The 20726-nt window shown below is 47.5% G+C and overlaps 1 protein-coding gene across 1 annotated transcript in view; it reads left to right on the forward strand.

Annotated features, from left to right (window-relative positions):
* Window positions 1–20726, forward strand: part of MDGA2 (MAM domain containing glycosylphosphatidylinositol anchor 2) — a 222159-nt gene that overhangs the window by 62409 nt on the left and 139024 nt on the right. The window contains exon 2 of the mRNA XM_069016095.1: window positions 7369–7508. Coding sequence (XP_068872196.1) covers window positions 7369–7508 — 140 coding nt within the window. The remainder of the gene's footprint in view (window positions 1–7368; window positions 7509–20726) is intronic.

The following is a 20726-nucleotide window of genomic DNA, read 5'->3' on the forward strand; positions in this document are numbered from 1 at the left end:
ATTAAAAATACATTTCTAAAAGAGATTTTACCAAACTTCACAAATTAATTAGAATTCAGGAGTCTTTTTGATGAGGTGATTTTTAATGTGCTTGATTTTCATCCCTCTCTGCCATTTTCAGCGGGGGGAAATTCCACATTTTCTGTGTGCTCCCAAATAAGTGAGATGTGTTTGCTGCCAGCCCCCAATGGTGCTGAAAAGGGTCTGGCACCGTCATCTGCTTTGTGGTGCCAGGAACAACCAAGTGTAGGTTCCATCAAGCCCTCCCTGGTAGATGATTCCTTGTCTTATTTTAGTAGATTCCTTGATCCCACTGCCGGCAATCTGTGGGATGCAAACGGCTCTGGGAGCACTTCAGGGAGGGAGTGGAGTGTGGGAAGGGTTCCCTCTATGCTCGTCTCTACAATTCCAACCGAAGCAGTGGGAAAAAAAATGGAAAATGCCCTTTTTGTTGGGTGTAAGGGATGGATCAACCTCGGAATGTTGTGAATTAACCAAGGAATTGTGAGTGTGATTCTCTGGAAGAGCTGGAATAAGGGGCTGGGAAATTTGGAAATCAATTTCCCAGGTTGTTACTTAAGTATGACAAGCTCAAAAAATCTCCATTTCAGGGTTTCAAGCATAAATAAGAATTTAAGCATTGTCTCAGTGACTTCATTCTCACTTAAAACCAAAACCCAGCTTACAACCAGCACAAAAATCCTAAAATTCCTCAGGAATCCTGCCTGGAATTCCCGGACAGGGACATTTTCTCGGTGCTGATGCTCCAGGCAATTCAGTTTTTAATTCCAAAGTTATTTGCCATGAGTGTCCCAGATGTGGTGCTGGTGGAAATGAGAAAACCCACGTAATCCCTGGATTTCTTTTGGGAGAATTAACGTGGCAGCCAAAATCCATAAATCCATCATGGCAGCAGGCATGGAGAAGAGCAGCTCCTCTCCTGGAGCTGAAGTAGCTGAACTCTGCATGAGGGAATGAAAGAGCAGGAGGGAAGTCAGGAAATAAATCCCTGCGGGAGCACAAAGGGAATTATCTCTAACTGTTTGCCTGGGCAGGGACACACGGGGGTGACCCGGCGGCGACAGATCTTTGAGAGACCTTTGCTCCCGCAGAAATGGCAGGAACTGGTCTGGCAGGGACGTGTCCGTGGCTCAGCTGAGGGAAAAAGAGGCAGCATTCCCATAGGGAATGAGTGTGGAGCAGGAAAAGGGAGTTCCTGGTGTTATATTTACTCCCACAACTCCTGGAAATGGGATTGCATCCGGGGGGGGTGGGATTGGTGGCTTCTTCCAAGGATAGGACAAGAGGAAAAGGCCTCAAGCTGTGCTGGGGAGGTTTAATTTGGATATTTGTAGGAATTTCTTCATGGAAAGGGTTCCCCAGCCTTGGCACAGCTGCCCAGGGCAGGAAGTCGCCATTCCTGGGGGGATTTCAAATCCCTGTGGATGTGGCACTTGGGGCCATGGGGCAGCCTTGGCAGTGCTGGGAATTGTTGGATTTGATGGGCTCAGAGGGTTTTTCCAACCCGGACAATTCCAGGATGCAAAGAGGCTGGAATGTCAGCAGGGTTGCTTTGGGCTGCAGGATAAATGATTAAGGACAAATTAAAGCTGGTGAAAAGTAAATAAGAAGGTGTTGAATCATTGGAGCAAACTAGAAACCAAATTCCTGGTTTTTTTAAAGAATTATTTCCCTCTCTGAATTTCCTAGAAAATTCCCATTAAATGAGGTTTTACAAAGGATATTCTGTATTTGTGCTCCTGCAGTGAACTGAAGGGTGAGACAGCCTCAGTTTGAGTGGGAAACTTGGTTTTCCAGGCATGGAGGATTTCAGTATCCCAGTGCTTCCAAAGGAAATCAGCTGGGGAGGGGTTTGGAAAAGGGCTGGAGGGCCAGGAGCCAGGGAATGGCTTCCCAGTGCCAGAGGGCAGGGCTGGATGGGAGATTGGGAATTGGGAATTGCTGGCTGGGAGGGTGGGGAGGGGCTGGGCTGGAATTGCCAGAGCAGCTGTGGCTGCCCCTGGATCCCTGGCAGTGCCCAAGGCCAGGCTGGACATTGGGGCTGGAGCAGCCTGGGACAGTGGGAGGTGTCCCTGCCAATGGAAAAGGGGTGGAATGGGATTGGATTAAAGGTTCCTTCCAGAACCATTCCATGATTTTAGGATCTCAGCCCAAATCCATGTCTGAGGAGATCTCCTGGCCTTTTCCTGATCCCTCTCCGAACTCCAGCAGTTTTTAACACCTGCCCAGCAGCAGGAACAATACCCGGCAGTGTGAGGAGTTGTAAAGGGTGGAAAAAAGCCATAAATCCATCTGTTCTTGGAAAAAAACGGCATTAGAGCAGCCCTAGCTCAACAGATCCACCACAGATCAGCTTTGTAATGTCAAAATTAGGTCAGGCCTAATTTTGTGGCAGCAGTGTTGGGAAGCAGCAGTGGGATTTGGTTATCTGGTAGCATTGGGATGGCAGTGCCCTCAATCACGGAGCCTTCCCGAGCTCCACAAACACCAGGATAGGCGGGAATACTGAGCAACGCGGCAAAATCAGCCCCAAATGGGATAAAAGGTGACTTTGGCCTGTTTGATGGGAAAGTTTGGCTCGGGATCAGCTCAGAGGAAGGTGCACAACAAATATTCCCATGGGTGTCAAGTAGGAAATATTTAGGAATGATCCAGGAATGGCATGACTGGTTTTAAATCGGGTCAGCGCCACACCTGGAAGTTTCCTCTCTCAGGCACTTGGAACTTTGTCTCAGCCAAAATGAAGGATTTCTCCGTAAGTGGAATATTTATTTAATAAAAGCTATTTGGGTAACATTTGACTTTCCCCAAAGAAAAATCCACTTAGAGAAGAAATAAAGAAAAGCTGTTTCAATAATGCATTTATTTGTGGACTGAGCCTCACCTCCAGCTGCAAAAATAGCCCCAAATCCCAAATTAGCTGCAGTAAAGTGCTCCAAATTCTGCCTTGATGAGGGCAGTGCATTCCCATGGCAGATTCCTGGTCATTCCATTTGCAGTTTAGGAGAATTAAGAGCTGGAATAATATGGGAAAAGTGAATTCTGAGAGTAGCAAACGTCTGCAATGACTTTAAACCTCCTCTTTCCTCAGAAAACCCCATTATTTCCTCCTTTTTCTGCTGCAGAGCTGCACGAAATTCACTGGGGGCTTCACTCCTGCTAATTAATTTTCCATGGAAAAAGGTCCTGATGCAGGATGTGGAGCAGGGGGAAAGTTCATGGCTGCAGGAGGGGAGAAGGACTGGATTCATGGCAAATCCATCCTGCATTTTCCAGCTGGTCCATTATGGATCTCCTATTTCCCAAAAATGTCTCCAAACATTCCCAAAAATGTATTTTTAAATAGGCTTTAAGGAATCCTACACATTCCACAAATCAGGAAGATCTTAGAACTGCTCAGATTAAGGGAATTCATTCCAGGATCTGAGTTCTGATGTCGGTCAGAGTTTAATTCCCTAAGAACTGGTTTCCAACAAGGATTTGACCAAATCTCTCTGTGTGGGAGTGGAACTTTTAACCAGGAAGGAGCTGTGCCAAGGGATCATGGAATCGAATCCCAGAATGGTTTGGGATGGAATTGAATCCCAGAATGGTTTGGGATGGAAGGAACCTTAAAGCCCATCCAGTTCCACCACTGGAATCCACACCTTCCCTATTCCAGGTTGCTCCAACCTGATCTTGGACACTTCCAGGGATCCACGGGCAGCCACAGCTTCTCTGGGAAATCCATTCCAGGGCCCCTCCAGCTTCCCAGCCAGGAATTACTTCCCAATATCCCATCTAAACCTTGGAATTAGTGGAAGAGCAGCCAAGAAGGATGACCTTTGTAAGGAGACGGAAAGGGGAAACTGGTGCCATTTTTCATGGAAAGAGGGAATCTTGTGGGGCCACACAACTCTTCCAGCAGAACGAGGGGGTTGTGCTTGGATTTGTTGGTTTGTCTTTTCCTTGGACAACCTTTCCTTGCTCCAGGTTGTGCCTTGCTGGGAATGGCGCCGGGATGGATCCGCGCAGCGTTTTCCATGTGTAATCACCAGCCAAATCCTCCTCAAATGTCACAAACAAAATCAATGCTAAGTTTATATTATTTTAATGGATGAAATCCCTGGAAGCAGCTTTCAGAAGGAGCTGGAATGAATATTCCTGCAGGAAAGAGGGAGGTGACATTTGACAGTTATGGGATGTCTTCTGAACCATAAGATTTTTCACTTAAAGGAAGAAAAAATTGTTATTTCCCGTGATTGGTTTGATCTCCTCTTAAAGCTGTGTTTTCCTTGGAGATAATAACACCCAGGGAGGCATTTTTCCTTTCCTGTTCCTTCCCAAATTTAATGGCTACAGGAGAGTGGCACAGGCACTGAAATGAAGGACACTTCAGCTGTGATTTGGAGGGAGTTAGATGAATATAACATGAATAAAAATGTAATATTAATGGAATATGGATTGAAAAGGATGTTGGAATAATGTTGCTGACTCCTCTAATTTGATCCCGAGTTTGATGAGCTGTGCTGAACCCTCTCTTACCTTTCTGCTCCGTGGCTCTGCTTCAGCATTCCCGTGTTTTGGAATTGGCGGTGTGGGAGATGATGGAAGTCCCAGTGGTGGCTCAGAGCCCTGTCAGTGACTGGACACGGCAGAACAAGGAGCACATTCCATGTCTTTGGGATGTTGAACTCGTGAGGAGTGTGGAGGGGGAGCAGCATTCCTAGGAATTCCAGGGAAAAGCCAGCACACTGAGTATTAGTGCTGCTGTTCCACTCGGAAAAATAATCATAACAGGAATTAACGGATTCTTTCCAGGTCAGAGGGGACACGTGGCCCCAACTCCTAACCAAGGACATTCCTGTCCTTCCAGGAGTGACAGGAGTTTCACAGAAAGAGCCTCCTGCATCTATGGGACTAGGGAATCATGGAATCCTGGAATGGTTTGGATTGGAAGGGATCTTAAACCCCATCCAGTTCCACCCCTGCCATGGGCAGGGACACCTTCCACTATCCCAGCTTGTTCCAAGCAGCTTTATTCCATCATTGCGTTGGACTTGGAATAACTGAAACTTGGGAGCACTTTTGGCTCACAAAACTACCTGGAGCAGGGATTGGTCTTTGCTGAACCTTCTGGAAAAGAGTGGAGAGGGAAAGCTCTTGGGGCTTTGGAACTTGGGATGTGGTGGCTGGAAAAGCAGAGCTTGCTGGAGGCTTTGCTGGAATGATGGCTTCAAACGGAGTGTGGTGTTGGATGGGATTTTGGGAAGGAATTCCTGGCTAGGAGGGTGGGCAGGCCCTGGAATTGAGTCCCCAGAGAAGCTGTGGCTGCCCCAGGATCCCTGGAAATGTCCAAGACCAGGTTGGACAGGGCTTGGAGCAGCCTGGGACAGTGGAATGCACTGGGTCGGAATGAGATGGGATTGAAGGTCCTTCCAACCCAAACCATCCCATGTTTCTATGGAGGAAACATCCATTCCCTGTTCCTCCTCTGCCTCTTCTGCCTCTTTGGCTCCAGCTTCATTTTTTCCAGGCTATGGAGAGCCAGGCTTAGAAATTGGAAGTATTGGCAGGTTTGATCCAAATCCCAGGCATCTGGATCAGGATCCCATGGCCATGTCCACTGGGAGCTGTGTGTGGGTTGGATCAGGAATGCCATGGTGAGGGGGGGTCTGCCTGGATGCCAGAGCCCTGCATCCAGGGAATTCCATGTGGATCTTAGCAGAGGAATTGCAGAATGATCAGAGAACCAGGATTGATGTGATGTGCAGCACAGAGACCTGGAAAAGTAGCCTTAGGAAAGGGATCCAGCTGTTGCAAGGGACTTGGGGAGAAGTTTTGGGGCTCTTCCATGGGGAATGGGGCTGGGAGCTCGATGGCATCACATGGATGAACAGAAATGATAGAATTCCAGGTGTTAAAATCCCACAGAATTCCATTTTATCCCTTGTGGTATTTAGTTTCTGTGACTTTATTTGGGACTGTAAATGAGTTTCCTTCTCCTATCGATCCACTCCCTGGAAATTGTCATAGCTGTGAATTTCACGGTTCAGAAGTGAAATCGTGGAGCCGGGAATGTGCTTTGGAGACTTGTGGAAGCGGAGCTGGGATTTATGCAGGTGTAATAACAGGAATATCGTGGTTTCCTTACACTTACAACGTGTAAGGCTGAGTAATTCCTGTACTACAGGTTGTACCTACAAGGAAATTAAAGTAAGGTTTTGCCTGAACTTAACTCCTGCTCCAAACCCCGATCCCACTGACAGCAACGGGATTTGGAAAGGAAGCAGCAGCATCAGTGCCACTGTTTCTCCTGCTTAATTTCCCTGCTTTAATTAAGTCTTTTCATTTGCATAACAGGTGCGATAATGCATTTAGGAAGATATAGAATAAAAACAATAACGCCGAGTTCATTTCGGAAATGGAAACAAAAAAAATTGGAATGCGAGCAGCGGGGTGGTGAAGGTTTTGTTCAGGGAATTGCCAGGGATTAATTAAAACCGTGGAAATCTCTTGTGGTGCTGAGTATGTGCTGAGTAAACAAAGAGGAACTGTGGGGGGGAGATACTCAGTGCTGCTTCCAGGGGTGGGGTGGCCTGGGATGGGCTCGGTTGGTTGGATCATGGAGCTGAGAACGCCAAAGTCATGGGGTCAATTCCCTGAAGAGCTGGACTCGATCCTTGTGGGTTCCTTCCAGTTCTGACTATCCTGTGATCCCATGATCCAGGTGGTTCTCATCCCATTTCTCTGCTGGCCTCGCAGCCCCTCCCATCCAGGGCCAGCCCCAGGGGTGGAGTGGTCTGGGATGGGCTCAGTTGGTTGGATCCTGGAGCTGAGAACGCTGAGGTTGCATTTGATTCACTGAATAGTTGGGCTTGATGCTGATGGGTTTTTTCCAACTCGGAACATCCTGTAATTCCATGAGCCGTGTGATTCTCATCTCATTTCTCTGCTGGTCTTGCACCCCTCTCACTGAGGGCCACCCCCAGGAGTGGAGTGGTCTGGGATGGGCTTGGTTTGTTGGATCATGGAGTTGAGAATATCAAGGTTGGTTTGATTCCCTCAAGAGTTGGCCTTGATCTTTGTGGGTTTCTTCCAACTCTGACTATCCTGTGATCCCATGATCCGTGTGGTTCTCATCCCATTTCTCTGCTGGCCTTGCAGCCCCCCCAGCTCATGGCCAGCCCCAGGATTGGAGTGGTCTGGGATGGGTTCAGTTGGTTGGATTGTGGAGTTGACAACACCAAGCTCAAGCTTGATTCCCTTAAGACTTGAACTTGATCCTTGTGGTTTTTTCCAGCTCTGACTGCCCCATAATTCCATGATCTGTGTGATTCTGATCCCATTTCTCTCCTGCCCTTGCAGCCCCCCCCACGGTGCGGATCGTGCACTCGGGCCTGGCCTGCAACATCGAGGAGGAGCGCTACTCCGAGAGGGTCTACACCATCCGCGAGGGAGAGACCCTGGAGCTCACCTGCCTGGTCACTGGCCACCCCCGGCCACAGGTGAGTCCCTGCCCACCCCACCTGTCCCCACCACACCTTTTCCCCCTCAGACCCTCTACGAGTTGGGTTCACCTTCATCGAAGAGTGTGGGGGCTGGTCAAGATCCAATGGGATCCAGGTGGGAGGATCCATCCCGGCTGTTGAGTGGATGTTGGGTGGTCCAGAGGAACATCTACAGCAGGAAAGTTGAGGTTTTTTGGAATATCTGGTGTTTAAATGAGCAATATTGTGCTTTAAGGTCCTGGGGTGTTTTGGATCTATGGAGGTTGGTAAAAGAGATGGAAACAAATATGAGGATGACAGCCCCTAAAGTTGTCCTGTTATCTGGGATCTTCTCATCCCAGGGGTTTTAGTCCTCAAAATCCAGCTGGAAGGCTGAAGAGTGAACACCCAGGAGTTCAGGAAGGTCTCCCTGTGCACCTGGATCTGGGATGTCATGGAACCTCTGGCGTTGAAGCTGGATAAAACAGAATTAAAACTTGAAACAAATCAGCTTTTTCCAGGTCTGACCCAATTTTGTCAAGCTCAAGAGTGTTGGCAGCTCGTGCTGCACATCCTTGGTGTATCCCCATCCCAAACCCTTGGGCCAGGGCACCTCATTAATCAATTATTTTTAATTAGGATAATCACCAGGGATTTTCTTCCCAAGGTGATGAATGAAACCCTTTGCTGTTGGAAGTACAAAGGACAGGCAGGAGCTGGGAGAAGGGAATTCTCTGGGATGGTGAGCTCCTCCAGAAAGGAGGGATTTGCTGCTTCTCTCCTGTTTATTCCATGATTGTTTCCAATTTAAGGAGACGATTTAAAGCTAAAGAAGTGGAAGTTTATTCTGTGCTGGTTTAGGGCCGGTTTTTCCCAGTATTCCAATTTTTTCCTGATTTTTCCACAGGATGCTCTCAGATTTGGGTGGAAAATTGCACGGAAATTGTTTTCCAGCTGCCGTTTGATCAGATGCTGGGGAGTGAGCTCATAAAATATGGAACCGTGCATTCCAAGAATGCTCTTACTCTTCCACGTTCCTCAAATTTTCCAATTATTCTTGGCGTGGAAACTCCTTTTGGTTTAAATGCTGTAAGAATTAAACAATGCTGGATTGGGAATCTGTAAAATCTCAGAATCATGGAATGGTTTGGGTTGGAAAGGAGCTTAAAGATCAAACAGTGACACCTCCTGCCATGGGCAGGGATATTTTCCACTCCAAGCTTTGAACATTCCCAGGGATTTCTAATTTGTGGGATTCGAGGCTGCCCGTGATGGGCCTGGGAAGGGAAATCTGTGAATATTTTTCATTTTTTCCCCCTCTCTCCTGTCACTCCTCCTTCCTGCTTTACTGAAACACACATTTATCCCTTTTTGTCTTTCCAGCACTAATTCTTTTAACTTTGGGATCAATGGATGTCGTTTTTTGGGATCCGATGGCTTGGGAATGTCTCTGGTCTGCTCCAAGTCACCCTTGCAGTGACTCCACTCTGGGGGAGCTCCCTTTGAACACGAATCTTCAGATTTATCAAATCCTCCCAGTTTTTTCAGCTCTCTTTGCTGCCTTCCCCACCAAATGCCCCAAAATTTTCCCTGGGATTATTTCCAGGCAGGGAAATGCCTTTGTTCAGAGTGGTTGTTGCACTTTCCAATTGAAAACTGCTGGAAATTTTCGGGAATTTCTACTCTAAATTATCTTGGAGTCTTGAGTTTTTTGGGACGAATAACATAAGGATGTGGGAATTTTTGGAAGGAAGGAGAATTACAAATAATTCCACTATTAATCCCAAAAAATTTCCCTCACTCCTAATTAAATATAAAACTCTGAACATCCCAAAACTTCCTCGAATGTCTGCTTGTTATCCATGGAATGGTTTTGATATGTTCCATGTGATTATTATTCGTTATTCCCGATTTCCCAGCTTTGGAAGGCACCATTAGTTGCCATGGAAATAAATTTTCCTGGATGGAGATTTTCCAATGCTTTATCCCCGTTCAGGTGAGGTGAATGCAGCCCCTTCTTTCCATAAATTGCTGCTCTCAGGAGAGGTTTTTTGGATAAAATCCTGCAAAGTTTGGAGCAGGATCAACCTGAGGGCCTGTCTTTTTCCCAGGTTTTATCCAGGATCCAGGGGTTAGGCTGTGCCCGTTCTCCAGCTCCACAAAGGATGTGCCAGGATATCCAAAGGTCACTTATCCCTGGACACAAATGTGGGATTTGCTGGTTTGAGTAGCTAAGAGGTGACATTTTATCCACACTGGTGACAATCTCCTGCCCAGTCCTGTAGGGATGTAGCGTTTCCTGCTTTTCCTTGGGAATTCTCACCTGTGCTGGCAGGTCCAGCCATTGGAAGCAAAGACTGTGACTTTCCAAAGTGAGGAATGACATTTGGATCATGGGGAGCAGAGGGAGAAGCATCTGATGAACCGGGATTGGCTGGGATTTTGTATTCCTGGTTTTCCACTGAAGGAGGAATGAGAAATTCCTGACAGGAGGTTGTATCCAGGCCTTTTTTTTCCCCAAGTAACAATGGGAAATGGCCTCAAGTTGTGCCAGAGGAGGTTCAGGTTGGACATGAAGGGAAATTTCTTCATGAACAAGGTTTCCCTGGGGCAGTGGTGGGATCCCTGTCCCTGAGGGATTTAAAATCCATGTGGATGTGGCACGTGGGATATGGGGTGACCTTGGAAGTGCTGGGAATGGTTGGACTTGATCTTGGATGGCTTTTCCAACCTCAATGATTCCATGAGTTTATAAAGCCCTTGTTTGCCAATACAACCTCCCCTTCCTTGGGGATTTCTTTCCACTGGGCGTGACTTTTCCAGTGTTTCTCCTCAAGGCGCTGTCCCACCTCAGGTGACATTATCCGTGTGGGAATGGCACATTCCAAGCAGCAAAACGTGCGGAGTTGATGGATGGCAGTTCCCAAGTCCTCCCCCAGTCCCTCACTGTGCTGCAGGGTGGCCTCTGTCCCTCCCATCGTGTCCCTCCCTCTTCCAGGTGCTGCCTCCCCACCCTTGTCCCCTGTCCCTTCCCGAGGGTCGGGAAGCAGCAGCTGCCAGTGCCACACGTCATCCCAACCATCTGGAAGCTGCACGCTCCGGGATTTATCCTATTTTGAGGTTGCAACACATCTTAACGAGATTCCACCTCCTCCTCACATCCTCCTGCCACCCTTCTCCCAGGCACTGCTATCAGGCCACATCCCTTTCTCCCGGAAAAATCCAGGCGTGCACTCGGTGCCGGTGGGGTGTGAAAAGCGCGGTGGATCTGTGGCTCTCCTGGGAAGCAAAGCAGGGGAGGATCTGCTTTTAGGAGCCCTGGAATTTCTCCCTGCCTCTGTTTGGTTGTGTTTTCTTCCCACTTGTAGGAGTTGGGTGCTGTGCTGATGCTACTGAGGCAGCAGGACCTGCACCCCTTGGAGATTCCTGGGATTGTGAGCCCAGAGCAGAGCCAGGAGAAATGTTGCTCCAGGGGGAACGTGGGCCTGGAAAAACACATCCTTCCTGCTGGGAATTGGGGTGGCCAAAGGGAGTGACCCAAGGGACACAGAGCAGGGAGTGGTTGGGGTTGGGAGAGACCTTGAAGCTCATATCTGTATATAAATGTATATATGCAGAAATACGGAATTCGTGGAATCCTGGAATGGTTTGGATGGGAAGGAACTTAAAGCCCATCCAGTGCCACCCCTGCAATGGGCAGGGACACCTCCCACTGTCCCAGGCTGCTCCAACCTGGCCTTGGGCACTGCCAGGGATCCAGGGGCAGCCACAGCTGCTCTGGCAATTCCATCTCAGCCCCTCCCCACCCTCCCAGCCAGCAATTCCTTCCCAATATTCCATTTAAATCTACCTTCCTTCACCTTAAAGCCATTCCCTGGCTCCTGTCCCTCCATGCCTTGTCCCCAGCCCCTCTGCAGCTCTCCTGGAGCCCCTTTAGGCCCTGCAAGGGGCTCGGAGCTCTCCCTGGATCCTTCTCTTGGACCTGATGATCTTGGAGGGCTTTTCCAACCTTAACTCCACGATTTTAATGGGAAGGATTAGGTGGTATGAGGAGGCCTCTGTTGAGACACAAGCCAGACTTTCCTGTGGGATGGGATGGTTGGGTTCCCAAACCAAGGCAGAGCCTCTCCAGGGAAGCAGAAGGGAGGAAAGTTTTCACATTAGGGAGGATCCATAAGGAAAATCAATGGGTTGGGGAAATCTGGGCACCTTTGGAACAGGAACATCCATCCTTGCCAGGGAAAAGCCGAGATTCTGAGAGACTGGGAATGTCACTCCAGCCCAGCAGAGCCCAAATCAGCAGCAGCTTTTCCTTGGACTTTTAAGATTTTCCTTTAGAAACAACAGTAGGAAAAGAAATATAAAAACCTGGAAAAGTCCAAGGCCAGGTTGGATGAGATTTGGAAAACCTGGGATGGTGGAAGGTGTCCCTGCCCATGGCAGGGAGTGGAATGGGATGGGATTTAAGATCAATTCCAACCCAAACCATTCTGGGATTCTAAGACCATTTCTGATCAGGATTTTTTTCCTGATTTTTTTCTCCTGATTTTTCCCTGTTCCAAATAGATGGATGGAATGAGCCGGTCCACCGGAATGAATGTTGGTGAGTCCCAGAGTGTGTGTGGAGTTTAACTTCAGTTCCTCACACAACGCAGTGCTGACACCCAGGATTAGAGCCCAGGACATGCTCAGAGGGACCAGTGGCTCATTCCCAAAGATCCTGGTGCAGCTCCTGGAGTTTCTTACTCCGTCCTGTCCCTCCCTGTGGAATGTGTGATTCCTGTCCCGGATTTTTGGCACATTTCGGAGCGAGCCCTGCCTGGCTGTGCAGAGCTCTGCCGAGGTGTGAATTCAGGTGCTGCACTCGAGGGAGAAAACATCAAATAAACTCCTCAGAGCAGCACAAACGTCATGTAAAGCTTAATCACAGATTTCTTTTTGTGCTGGAGCAGGATGGAAACATTTTTCCTTGCTAAATGGGAGCTTTATCCAGTCAAACATTCAGGAAGGAGTTTTTTTTCCAGCATAAAATCCAGGCTAATTTAGTCATGAGTCAGGCTGGATTTTGTCAGGTGCTCAGTGAACATTTGTAAAGTCTTCCCGTGAACTGAGGAGTGTCAGATGGAATCAGCATCAATTTTCCTAACAAGGCTCCAATTACTCCTCCGAGGAGCCGCGGAGTGGGGTGGGAAAACAGCTGCTCCTGTGTGAGGGACCCCACACCCCCCTTTCCTTGGCTGCATCAGCACTTGATAAGGATTCTTATCAATTAAAATCAAAACCGTGGCACCCACTTTGCCTCAAAGGAGCCTTTTGTGTCTCACTCGCAGCTGATCAAAGAGAACAGAGCGTGGGGGCTTTTTGTTGTCGGTTTTTTGGGGTTTATGGGAATGCTGCTTTTTCTGTTTGAATGGATGGAAAGCTGGGGAACGGGAATTTTTTTCCTTTCCAGGAATTAATAAGGGGAAGGCAGGATCCTGTTCTGCAGCATTGGAGGAGGCTCCGCTAATCACAGGGAGTAATTAGGGGAATGCATTTGAAATAATTAAGGGGCTTTTCTAGCGTGCCACAGTTACCTGGGTCTGTTCATGGGGCGATCTCGGTGCTTTCCAAGGAGTTTATGAGAGATGGGATAATGGGGAATGGCTTTAAACTGACAGGGAATAGGGACAGGTGGGATATTGGGAAGGAATTCCTGACTGGGAGGGTGGGGAGGGGCTGGGCTGGAATTCCCAGAGAAGCTGTGGCTTCCCCTGGATCCCTGGAAGTGTCCAAGGCCAGGTTGGAGAGCACTTGGAGCAACCTGGGATAGTGGAGGATATCCCTGCCTTCAGGATGGGCTTTAATATCCCTTCCAACCCAAACCATTCCAGGATTCCAATGGTTTGTAAGCTGATAAAAGGAATTAAACCCCTTAAGCTGTTTTATCCTGAATAATTGGAGCCATTCCTGCCAGATTTCCTGGTTCCAGGTGGCCACAGTCTCTCCACAAGGAATGTGTTAGCAGGTTCCTAAAAAGGGCTGGGAAGTGCTGAGGGGAAGAGGTCAGGTTAAACCCAGAAAAAAAGCAGCAGCAGGGAAGGGAAGTTTGGGATTCAATCCCACTCCCTCTGTTGGGAATATCGAGCCCAGGCTTGTTAAAGCCTCAGCAATAATTGGGATGAGCCTGGAGGGAATCTTATGGAGCTGGGAATGACATCCAGGTCGGGGAGTGGCTCCAGAGCAGTTTCATGGTGACTTTGGGCAGCTGAAATCTGCCAGAAATCCCATATGGAAAATTTCCAGTGCCCACAGAGCAGGACTCTCCTATTATTGTAAGGAAAACGGGAAAAAAATCCAGTTTTACCGAAAAATGGACTTGTCCTCTGAATATTTTCCATCTGTTTTCTCGCCTCCCAAAGCTCTGCAGTCTTTTGTTTTCCTCTTTGTGCTGTCAGCTTTTATTCCCCTGCTTCTGACGGGCTCAGGAAAGGCCGGAGCAGCGGCTCTGGGATAATGTACCAGGAGCTGTTTTTCCATGAGCACGGAACACTCCGGTCTCTCAGCACAGGGGTGGGGGTGGATCTGGAACAAGGGCTGGAGCTGGGAGGTCTTGGAGAAAAGGAATGGATTTGATGAGTAACTGGATAATTTGGTAACCAGGGAAACCAGCAGCTGATGCAGATCAGCCCGGGCTGGAGGAGAAGATCTGGTGCCTTTGGAATGAGATCTTCCAAGGAAACTCTTGGGAGGCTTTTTCTGGAGGATAATCGGGGATCGTTCCCATTGTTGTGGATGGAGTAGAAGGCAGGTTGTCCATGAAATCCCACCCGCAGAGCTGATTCCTGCTCTGGGTCCAGCATCAGGAGGACATGAAGCTGCTGGAGTGATCCAGAGGAATCCATGGAGATGCTCCCAGGGCTGGAGCCCCTCTGCTTTGGAGCCAGGCTGGGAGAGCTGGGAATGTTCACCTGGAGAAGAGAAGGATCCAGGGAGAGTTCCGAGCCCCTTGCAGGGCCTAAAGGGGCTCCAGGAGAGCTGGAGAGGGACTGGGGACAAGGCATGGAGGGCCAGGAGCCAGGGAATGGCTTCCCAGTGCCAGAGGGCAGGGCTGGATGGGAGATTGGGAATTGGGAATTGCTGGCTGGGAGGGTGGGGAGGGGCTGGGCTGGAATTGCCAGAGCAGCTGTGGCTGCCCCTGGATCCCTGGCAGTGCCCAAGGCCAGGCTGGACATTGGGGCTGGGAGCAGCCTGGGACAGTGGGAGGTGTCCCTGCCCATGGAATGGGATGATCCTTAATGTCCCTCCCAACCCAAACCATTCCACGATTCCATGAACTCCTAAGGCTCTGGAATTTGTTGTTTTTAAATTTTAAGGGAAGAAATTCTGCTCCCAAAACCTCGTCCATCCGAGGATTTGAACAAATTGGGATGTTCCTGCTGGGGTGGGATAACGACTCCTGGGGATCCTTCAGGGATGTTTTAATCTCCGTGCTGCCATTTCCATGGATAACATTTGCTCATGGATTGAGTTCTCCTTCCTCCTCTGGCAGCTGGGAATGGCTTGGGAAGCTCCAGGTGGGTTTTGCTGCCATTCACCGGAGCACTTGGATGTTCTGATTGAGTTATCAGGCTGGAAAATCCATATCCAGGAGGATTTATATTCCCAACTGAGATTTATTCCCAAATTAAGGCTTCCTCTCGACTCCTCCAACATTTATGGGCAGCTCAGCCACTTGATTTTGAATTTATTTTTATTTTTTTGGCTTTTTTAAATAAACCAATCTTCACATCAGGAAACAAACCAAGAACCCTGAACTCGAAGAGCAGGAGTTGAACTTGAAAGAAATTCAAATATTTCATCAGGGGATAAATATTTGCCTTCCCAGCCCAAAGCACTTTAAAAAAAAAAAAAAACAACAACAACAATTTTTGCTGTCCCAATTAAATTATTTTGCGCCAGGTGCTTGTTCTGGTGCCATCCTACAGCACAGACACTGAAATAAAACAAAATCAAACTAAAATATTGACTTTTCTGATAAATCTGGTTGTCTCAGAGGGGCTCAAAATTCAAGGTGTTTTCAAATCTCTTTTTAGGAGGCGACAGCATCTCCATCAGAATTTCTGTGGGATTTTTGGGTCTGTTTTCTCTTTTTGTTTTTTGGTATTTTTTTTCTTCCTAAAATCAAGTGACTATTAGGATTAAAAAGTCAATATTTCAAGACAAATCTTGATTTCTTTTTACAGAAAAATCTTGCTGCACTTTCCTTAATTTTCATATTGGAATGTTAGACTTGGAAAAAAGAAAATTCCAGATAATTCTTAATTTTTTTAATGGAAGAGCTTGCTGCACTTGGGGACTTTTCCCTGAATTTTCATATTGGAATATTAGACAAGAAAATTTCAATATTTCCAGATAATATTAATGAAAAATTAAATCTTTCCAGATAATTCTTAATTCAAATCTCGGGAAATCTTGGCGACTCTTTCCTGAATTTTCGTATTGGAATATTAGACATGACAAATTCAATATTTCAAGATAATTTTTCATTTCTTTACAGAAAAATCTCACTGCTGCTCTGTTTTCTCTTTTCCTGTACTATTTTTCTTCCTAAAATCCATGGAATATTAGACATGAAAAATTCAATACTCCCAGATAATTCTGGATTTCTTTTTACAGAAAAATCTTGCTGCACTTCATGCCTCTTTCCTGCATTTTTAAATTTGAATATTAGACATGAAAAATTCAATATTTCCAGGTAATATTAATGAAAAATTAAATCTTTCCAGATAATTCTTAATTAAAATCTCGGAAAATCTTGGTGACTCTTTCCTGAATTTTCGTATTGGAATATTAGACATGAAAAATTCAAAATTTCCACATAAACCTTAATTTCTTCAGACAAAAACTTTGCTGTGCTTGGTACCTCTTTCCTGAATTTTCCTCCTCCTTTCTGAGTAGTTTTCCTCCTTCTGTTCCAAAGGAATAACCTCGCTATCATTTTGATAAATAATAGAAATTATATAAATAATTCCAGCGCCATTCTGGGCTGAATCCTGAATCCTCCTGCGGATTTCGTGATCCAAGGAGATAAAAATAACGAGTGGGATTTTTTTTCCCCCCCTTTCCCATATGTCTATCAATCAAAAATGATAAAGATATTTCTGACTCGCAGCTTTAATGGTGTAATTAGGGCTAATTACATGTTCCAATGATTACACGTATGAACACTAATTACATAATTGCAGACAATTATGCTAATTAGGTAAATACATCGTTAAGGAGAAAGCTCTGGCAAAATCCAGGGAATTTGCACCAGACCCAAAGAAAGTGAAAACACAATAAATGAGGAATAGTCCTTCCTGTCTGGAAAATCCAGGAGCCATGGGAATTGGAATGGTTTGGGTTGGAATGGTGTTGGGAAGAGCCTTCAGGTGCTGTGGAATCTTGGAATGGATGGGTTGGAATGGTGTAGCTGGGAAGAGCCTTCAGGTGCTCTGGAATCTTGGAATGGTTTGGATTGGAGTGGTGTTGTTGGGAAGAGCCTTCAGGTGCTCTTGAATCTTGGAATAGTTTGGATTGGAGTGGTGTTGTTGGGAAGAGCCTTCAAGTGCTGTGGAAACTTGGAATGGCTTGGGTTGGAATGGTGTAGTTGGGAAGAGCCTCCAGCTGCTGTGGAATCTTGGTGGAATGGTGTTGTTGGGAAGAGCCTTAGAGTGCTATGGAAAAAAAATCCAGGGAATTTGCACCAGAGCCAAAGGCAGTGAAATCACAATAAAAGATGAGTAATCCTTCAGGTCTGCAAAATCCAGGAGCCATTCCCATGTTGGGAATTGGAGTGGTTTGGGTTGGAGTTGTGTTGTTGGGAAGAGCCTTCGGCTGCTCCGGAATCTTGGAATGGTTCAGGTTGGAATGGAGTACTTGGGAAGAGCCTTTAAGTGCTGTGGAATCCTGGAATAGTTTGGGTTGGAATGGTGGTGTTGGGAAGAGCCTTCAGCTGTTGTGGAATCATGGAATGGTTTGGGTTGGGAGAACTTCAGATCCCATCCCATTCCCACCCCTGCCACTGTCCCAGGCTGCTCCCAGCCCCAATGTCCAGCCTGGCCTTGGGCACTGCCAGGGATCCAGGGGCAGCCACAGCTGCTCTGGCAATTCCAGCCCAGCCCCTCCCCACCCTCCCAGCCAGCAATTCCCAATTCCCAGTATCCCATCCATCCCTGCCCTCTGGCACTGGGAAGCCATTCCCTGGCTCCTGTCCCTCCATGCCTCATGGAATTCAGATTTTGTCCGGTTTAAACATTCCCTGATTTTTAGCTCTCATCCCTTCCCTTTGGAAACCACTGCATCCCACTGTTGCTTCCCATTGTGCTGATTCCCTTCACCCTCCCTTTCCAAACCCTTAATCCCAGCCCTTAATCCTGATTTTATTCCTTGCTGCAAGATGATCCTGGCTCTTTTTTTTTATTATTTTCCTTAATGTCTCTTTGCAATTCTCTTGAAATGTGGGAAGCATTCCCAGATTCTGTTCCTTGGCACTTGTGGGAGTCCTTGGAAGGTGTGCCAGGAGCGCTCCACAAGACATGAATGATGCCATTTGGGATTCATGGAGTTTGTCGAATGTTTCTTCTCCTGGAATTGGAAACGAGCTGGAATCTCAGCCAGTGGGATGCCAACACCTTTCCAATTCCTTTTCCTGGAACAAAGGAATTGCTGGAACCTTTTAAAGCCATGCCAGGTTCAGGGCAGGAGAGATTTGATCCTTTTCTAGTGTTTTTTAACATTGTTTGAGGCATTTTCCTGCTTGGAGGAGACTTTGCCAATTCATCCTCTGGAAAAAAGGGAAAATCGGTGCACAGAGAGCAAAAAACATGGAAAAATTGAGTCAAAATCTTTGGAATTTCCATCCTGACTGAGCCCACATGTTCCTTGTCCTGTCTCCAACACCTGGAGTGTGCAGGCAGGATGTGCTCAGGCCAATATTTTGGAATTGCCTGATGGAAAAGTTGCATCCAATGCCTGGGATAAGACGGTATGGATGGATTTAATTCCCACCAAGGAAGGCTCTCCTCTTCGGAATGTGTTCAGATCCCTGAATTTTGTGCCACCACATTCAATAATGTGACCATCAGTACCTTGTAATTTGAAAGGGAAAAAGACAGTTTTAGGAAAAACTCCAAACAAATAACCCTTGTCCAGCCAGTTACTCTGATTCCTGATTTTCTAAGGAATATTTTATATGGAATATCTGATTTTTTAAGGAATTGGGGAGTTTTTGCAGGATCTGTGAGGAGCCGCTCCTCCTGCCTGGCCTTTGCTGTCAATGCTTTTCCATCCAAGCTGCCGCCCCAGCTGAGCTGCCAAATCCCTCTCATCAAGATTCCCACCCTTTTCCCATTTTTCCCTGCTCCCTCCTTCCCAGTTCTCCCACCTTTCCAGCAAAATCAAATGTCAGCTCCTTCCATTGTCACCACAGCTGAACCCGGCGGCAGCTCAGACTCTCACTCCCGTTTTGGGATCAGCGAGAGCATCGGGGGGAATTGGGATCCTGTGGGAGGAAAATACAGCACAGCTGATCGGGATCCTTGGGAAATTTCAGGTTTGGATCACTGGGAAATTTCAGGTTTGGATCCCTGGGAGATTTAGGACTTGGATCATTGAGATTTAGGGTTTGGATCGTTGAGATTTGGGGCTTGGAACACTGGGAAATTTAATGTTTGGAAAACTGGTAGATATAGGGCTTGGATTCCTGGGAGATTTAGGGTTTGGATCACTGGGAAATCTGGGGTGTGGATCACTGGGAGATTTAGGACTTGAATCATTGAGATTTAGGGTTTGGATTACTGGGAAATTTAGGGTTTGGATCCCTGGGAAATTTAGGGCTTGGCTCACTGGGAGGTTCAGGGTTTGGATCACTGGGAGATTTTGGGTTCGGATCACTGGGAAATTTGGGGTTTCATTCAGAAAGTTTTTCTGGAAATGAGTTTGGGGTTCATTTCCAGTCTCACAGGGATATTCTGGAAATACCAACAAGGTCTGATGTGCACATAAACTGGGAGTCATCTACTCCCAATATTTAGGGATTTTTCCCGGATTTTCTTCCTCTGCTGTTGGCACTGTCAGAAAGACAGCAGGATTTTTCCGGATTATTTCTCATGGAGTTTTAAAAATGGGAACAAGTGGAAGCAAAAGGCTGATATTGACCTGCAGGGAATCAATAACCTCGGTGATGTAACCGAGCACGACGGGATGGGAACAGAGCCGCTTAAACCTGGCCTTGTGGGAGCTTCACTGGAGTGGGTTTAGTCTGGTCTAGAAAAGCTTTCCCCAAAACCTGCCTGGGTTCCTGTGGAGGGCATGGGATGGGTTTCCTGCCTTGGGAGTGTCGTGTGGGCCTGGTGGAGCAAAAAATTAGGGATGGGTGAAACTTTGGAGACTGAACTTGGCACTGGTGAAGCCCCACCTTGAATCTTAGGGTCAGTTTGGGGTCATCCATGACAAGAAGGACATGGAGGGGCTGGAGCGTGTCCAGGAAAGGGAACGGAGCTGGGAAGGGAGTGGAGCCCCAGGAGAGGCTGAGGGAGCTGGGAAAGGGGCTCAGGCTGGAGCAAAGGAGGCTCAGGGGGGACCTTGTGGCTCTGCACAAGTCCCTGACAGGAGGGGGCAGCCGGGGGGGTCGGGCTCTGCTCGCAGGGAACAGGGACAGGAGGAGAGGGAACGGCCTCAGGCTGGGCCAGGGGAGGCTCAGGGTGGACAGCATCAGGAATTTCCCCATGGAAAGGGTGCTCAGGCCTTGGCAGGGGCTGCCCAGGGAGCTTTGGAGTGCCCATCCCTGGAGGTGCCCAAGGAATTCCTGGAGGTGGCACTCAGTGCTCTGGGCTGGGGACAAGGTGGGCATCGGGCACAGCTGAGACTCCATGGGCTGGGAGGGCTTTTCCAACCTCAGGGATTCTGTGAGGTTTAGATTGGATAGTTGGGAAAATTTTTACTGTAAATAGGTTGTCCAGCCCTGGCACAGGTACAGGGTGGAGTCCCCATTCCTGAAGGGATTTAAATCCATGTGGATGTGGCACTTGGGGCCATGGGGTAGTGGTGGCCTGGGCAGTGCCATGTTGCACTTCATGATCTTGGAGGGCTTTTCCAACCTTAATGAATTTCTGAGGGACAGGAATCTCCTGAAAACCAAACTGGACTTTTTGGAGGAGGGCTTGCTTGGTTTGGTTTTGGTTTTTTTGTTTGTTTGGGCTTTTTTTTATTTGG

The sequence above is a fragment of the Aphelocoma coerulescens genome, chromosome 5, assembly GCF_041296385.1.
Source record: "Aphelocoma coerulescens isolate FSJ_1873_10779 chromosome 5, UR_Acoe_1.0, whole genome shotgun sequence".
Lineage (NCBI taxonomy): Eukaryota > Metazoa > Chordata > Aves > Passeriformes > Corvidae > Aphelocoma > Aphelocoma coerulescens.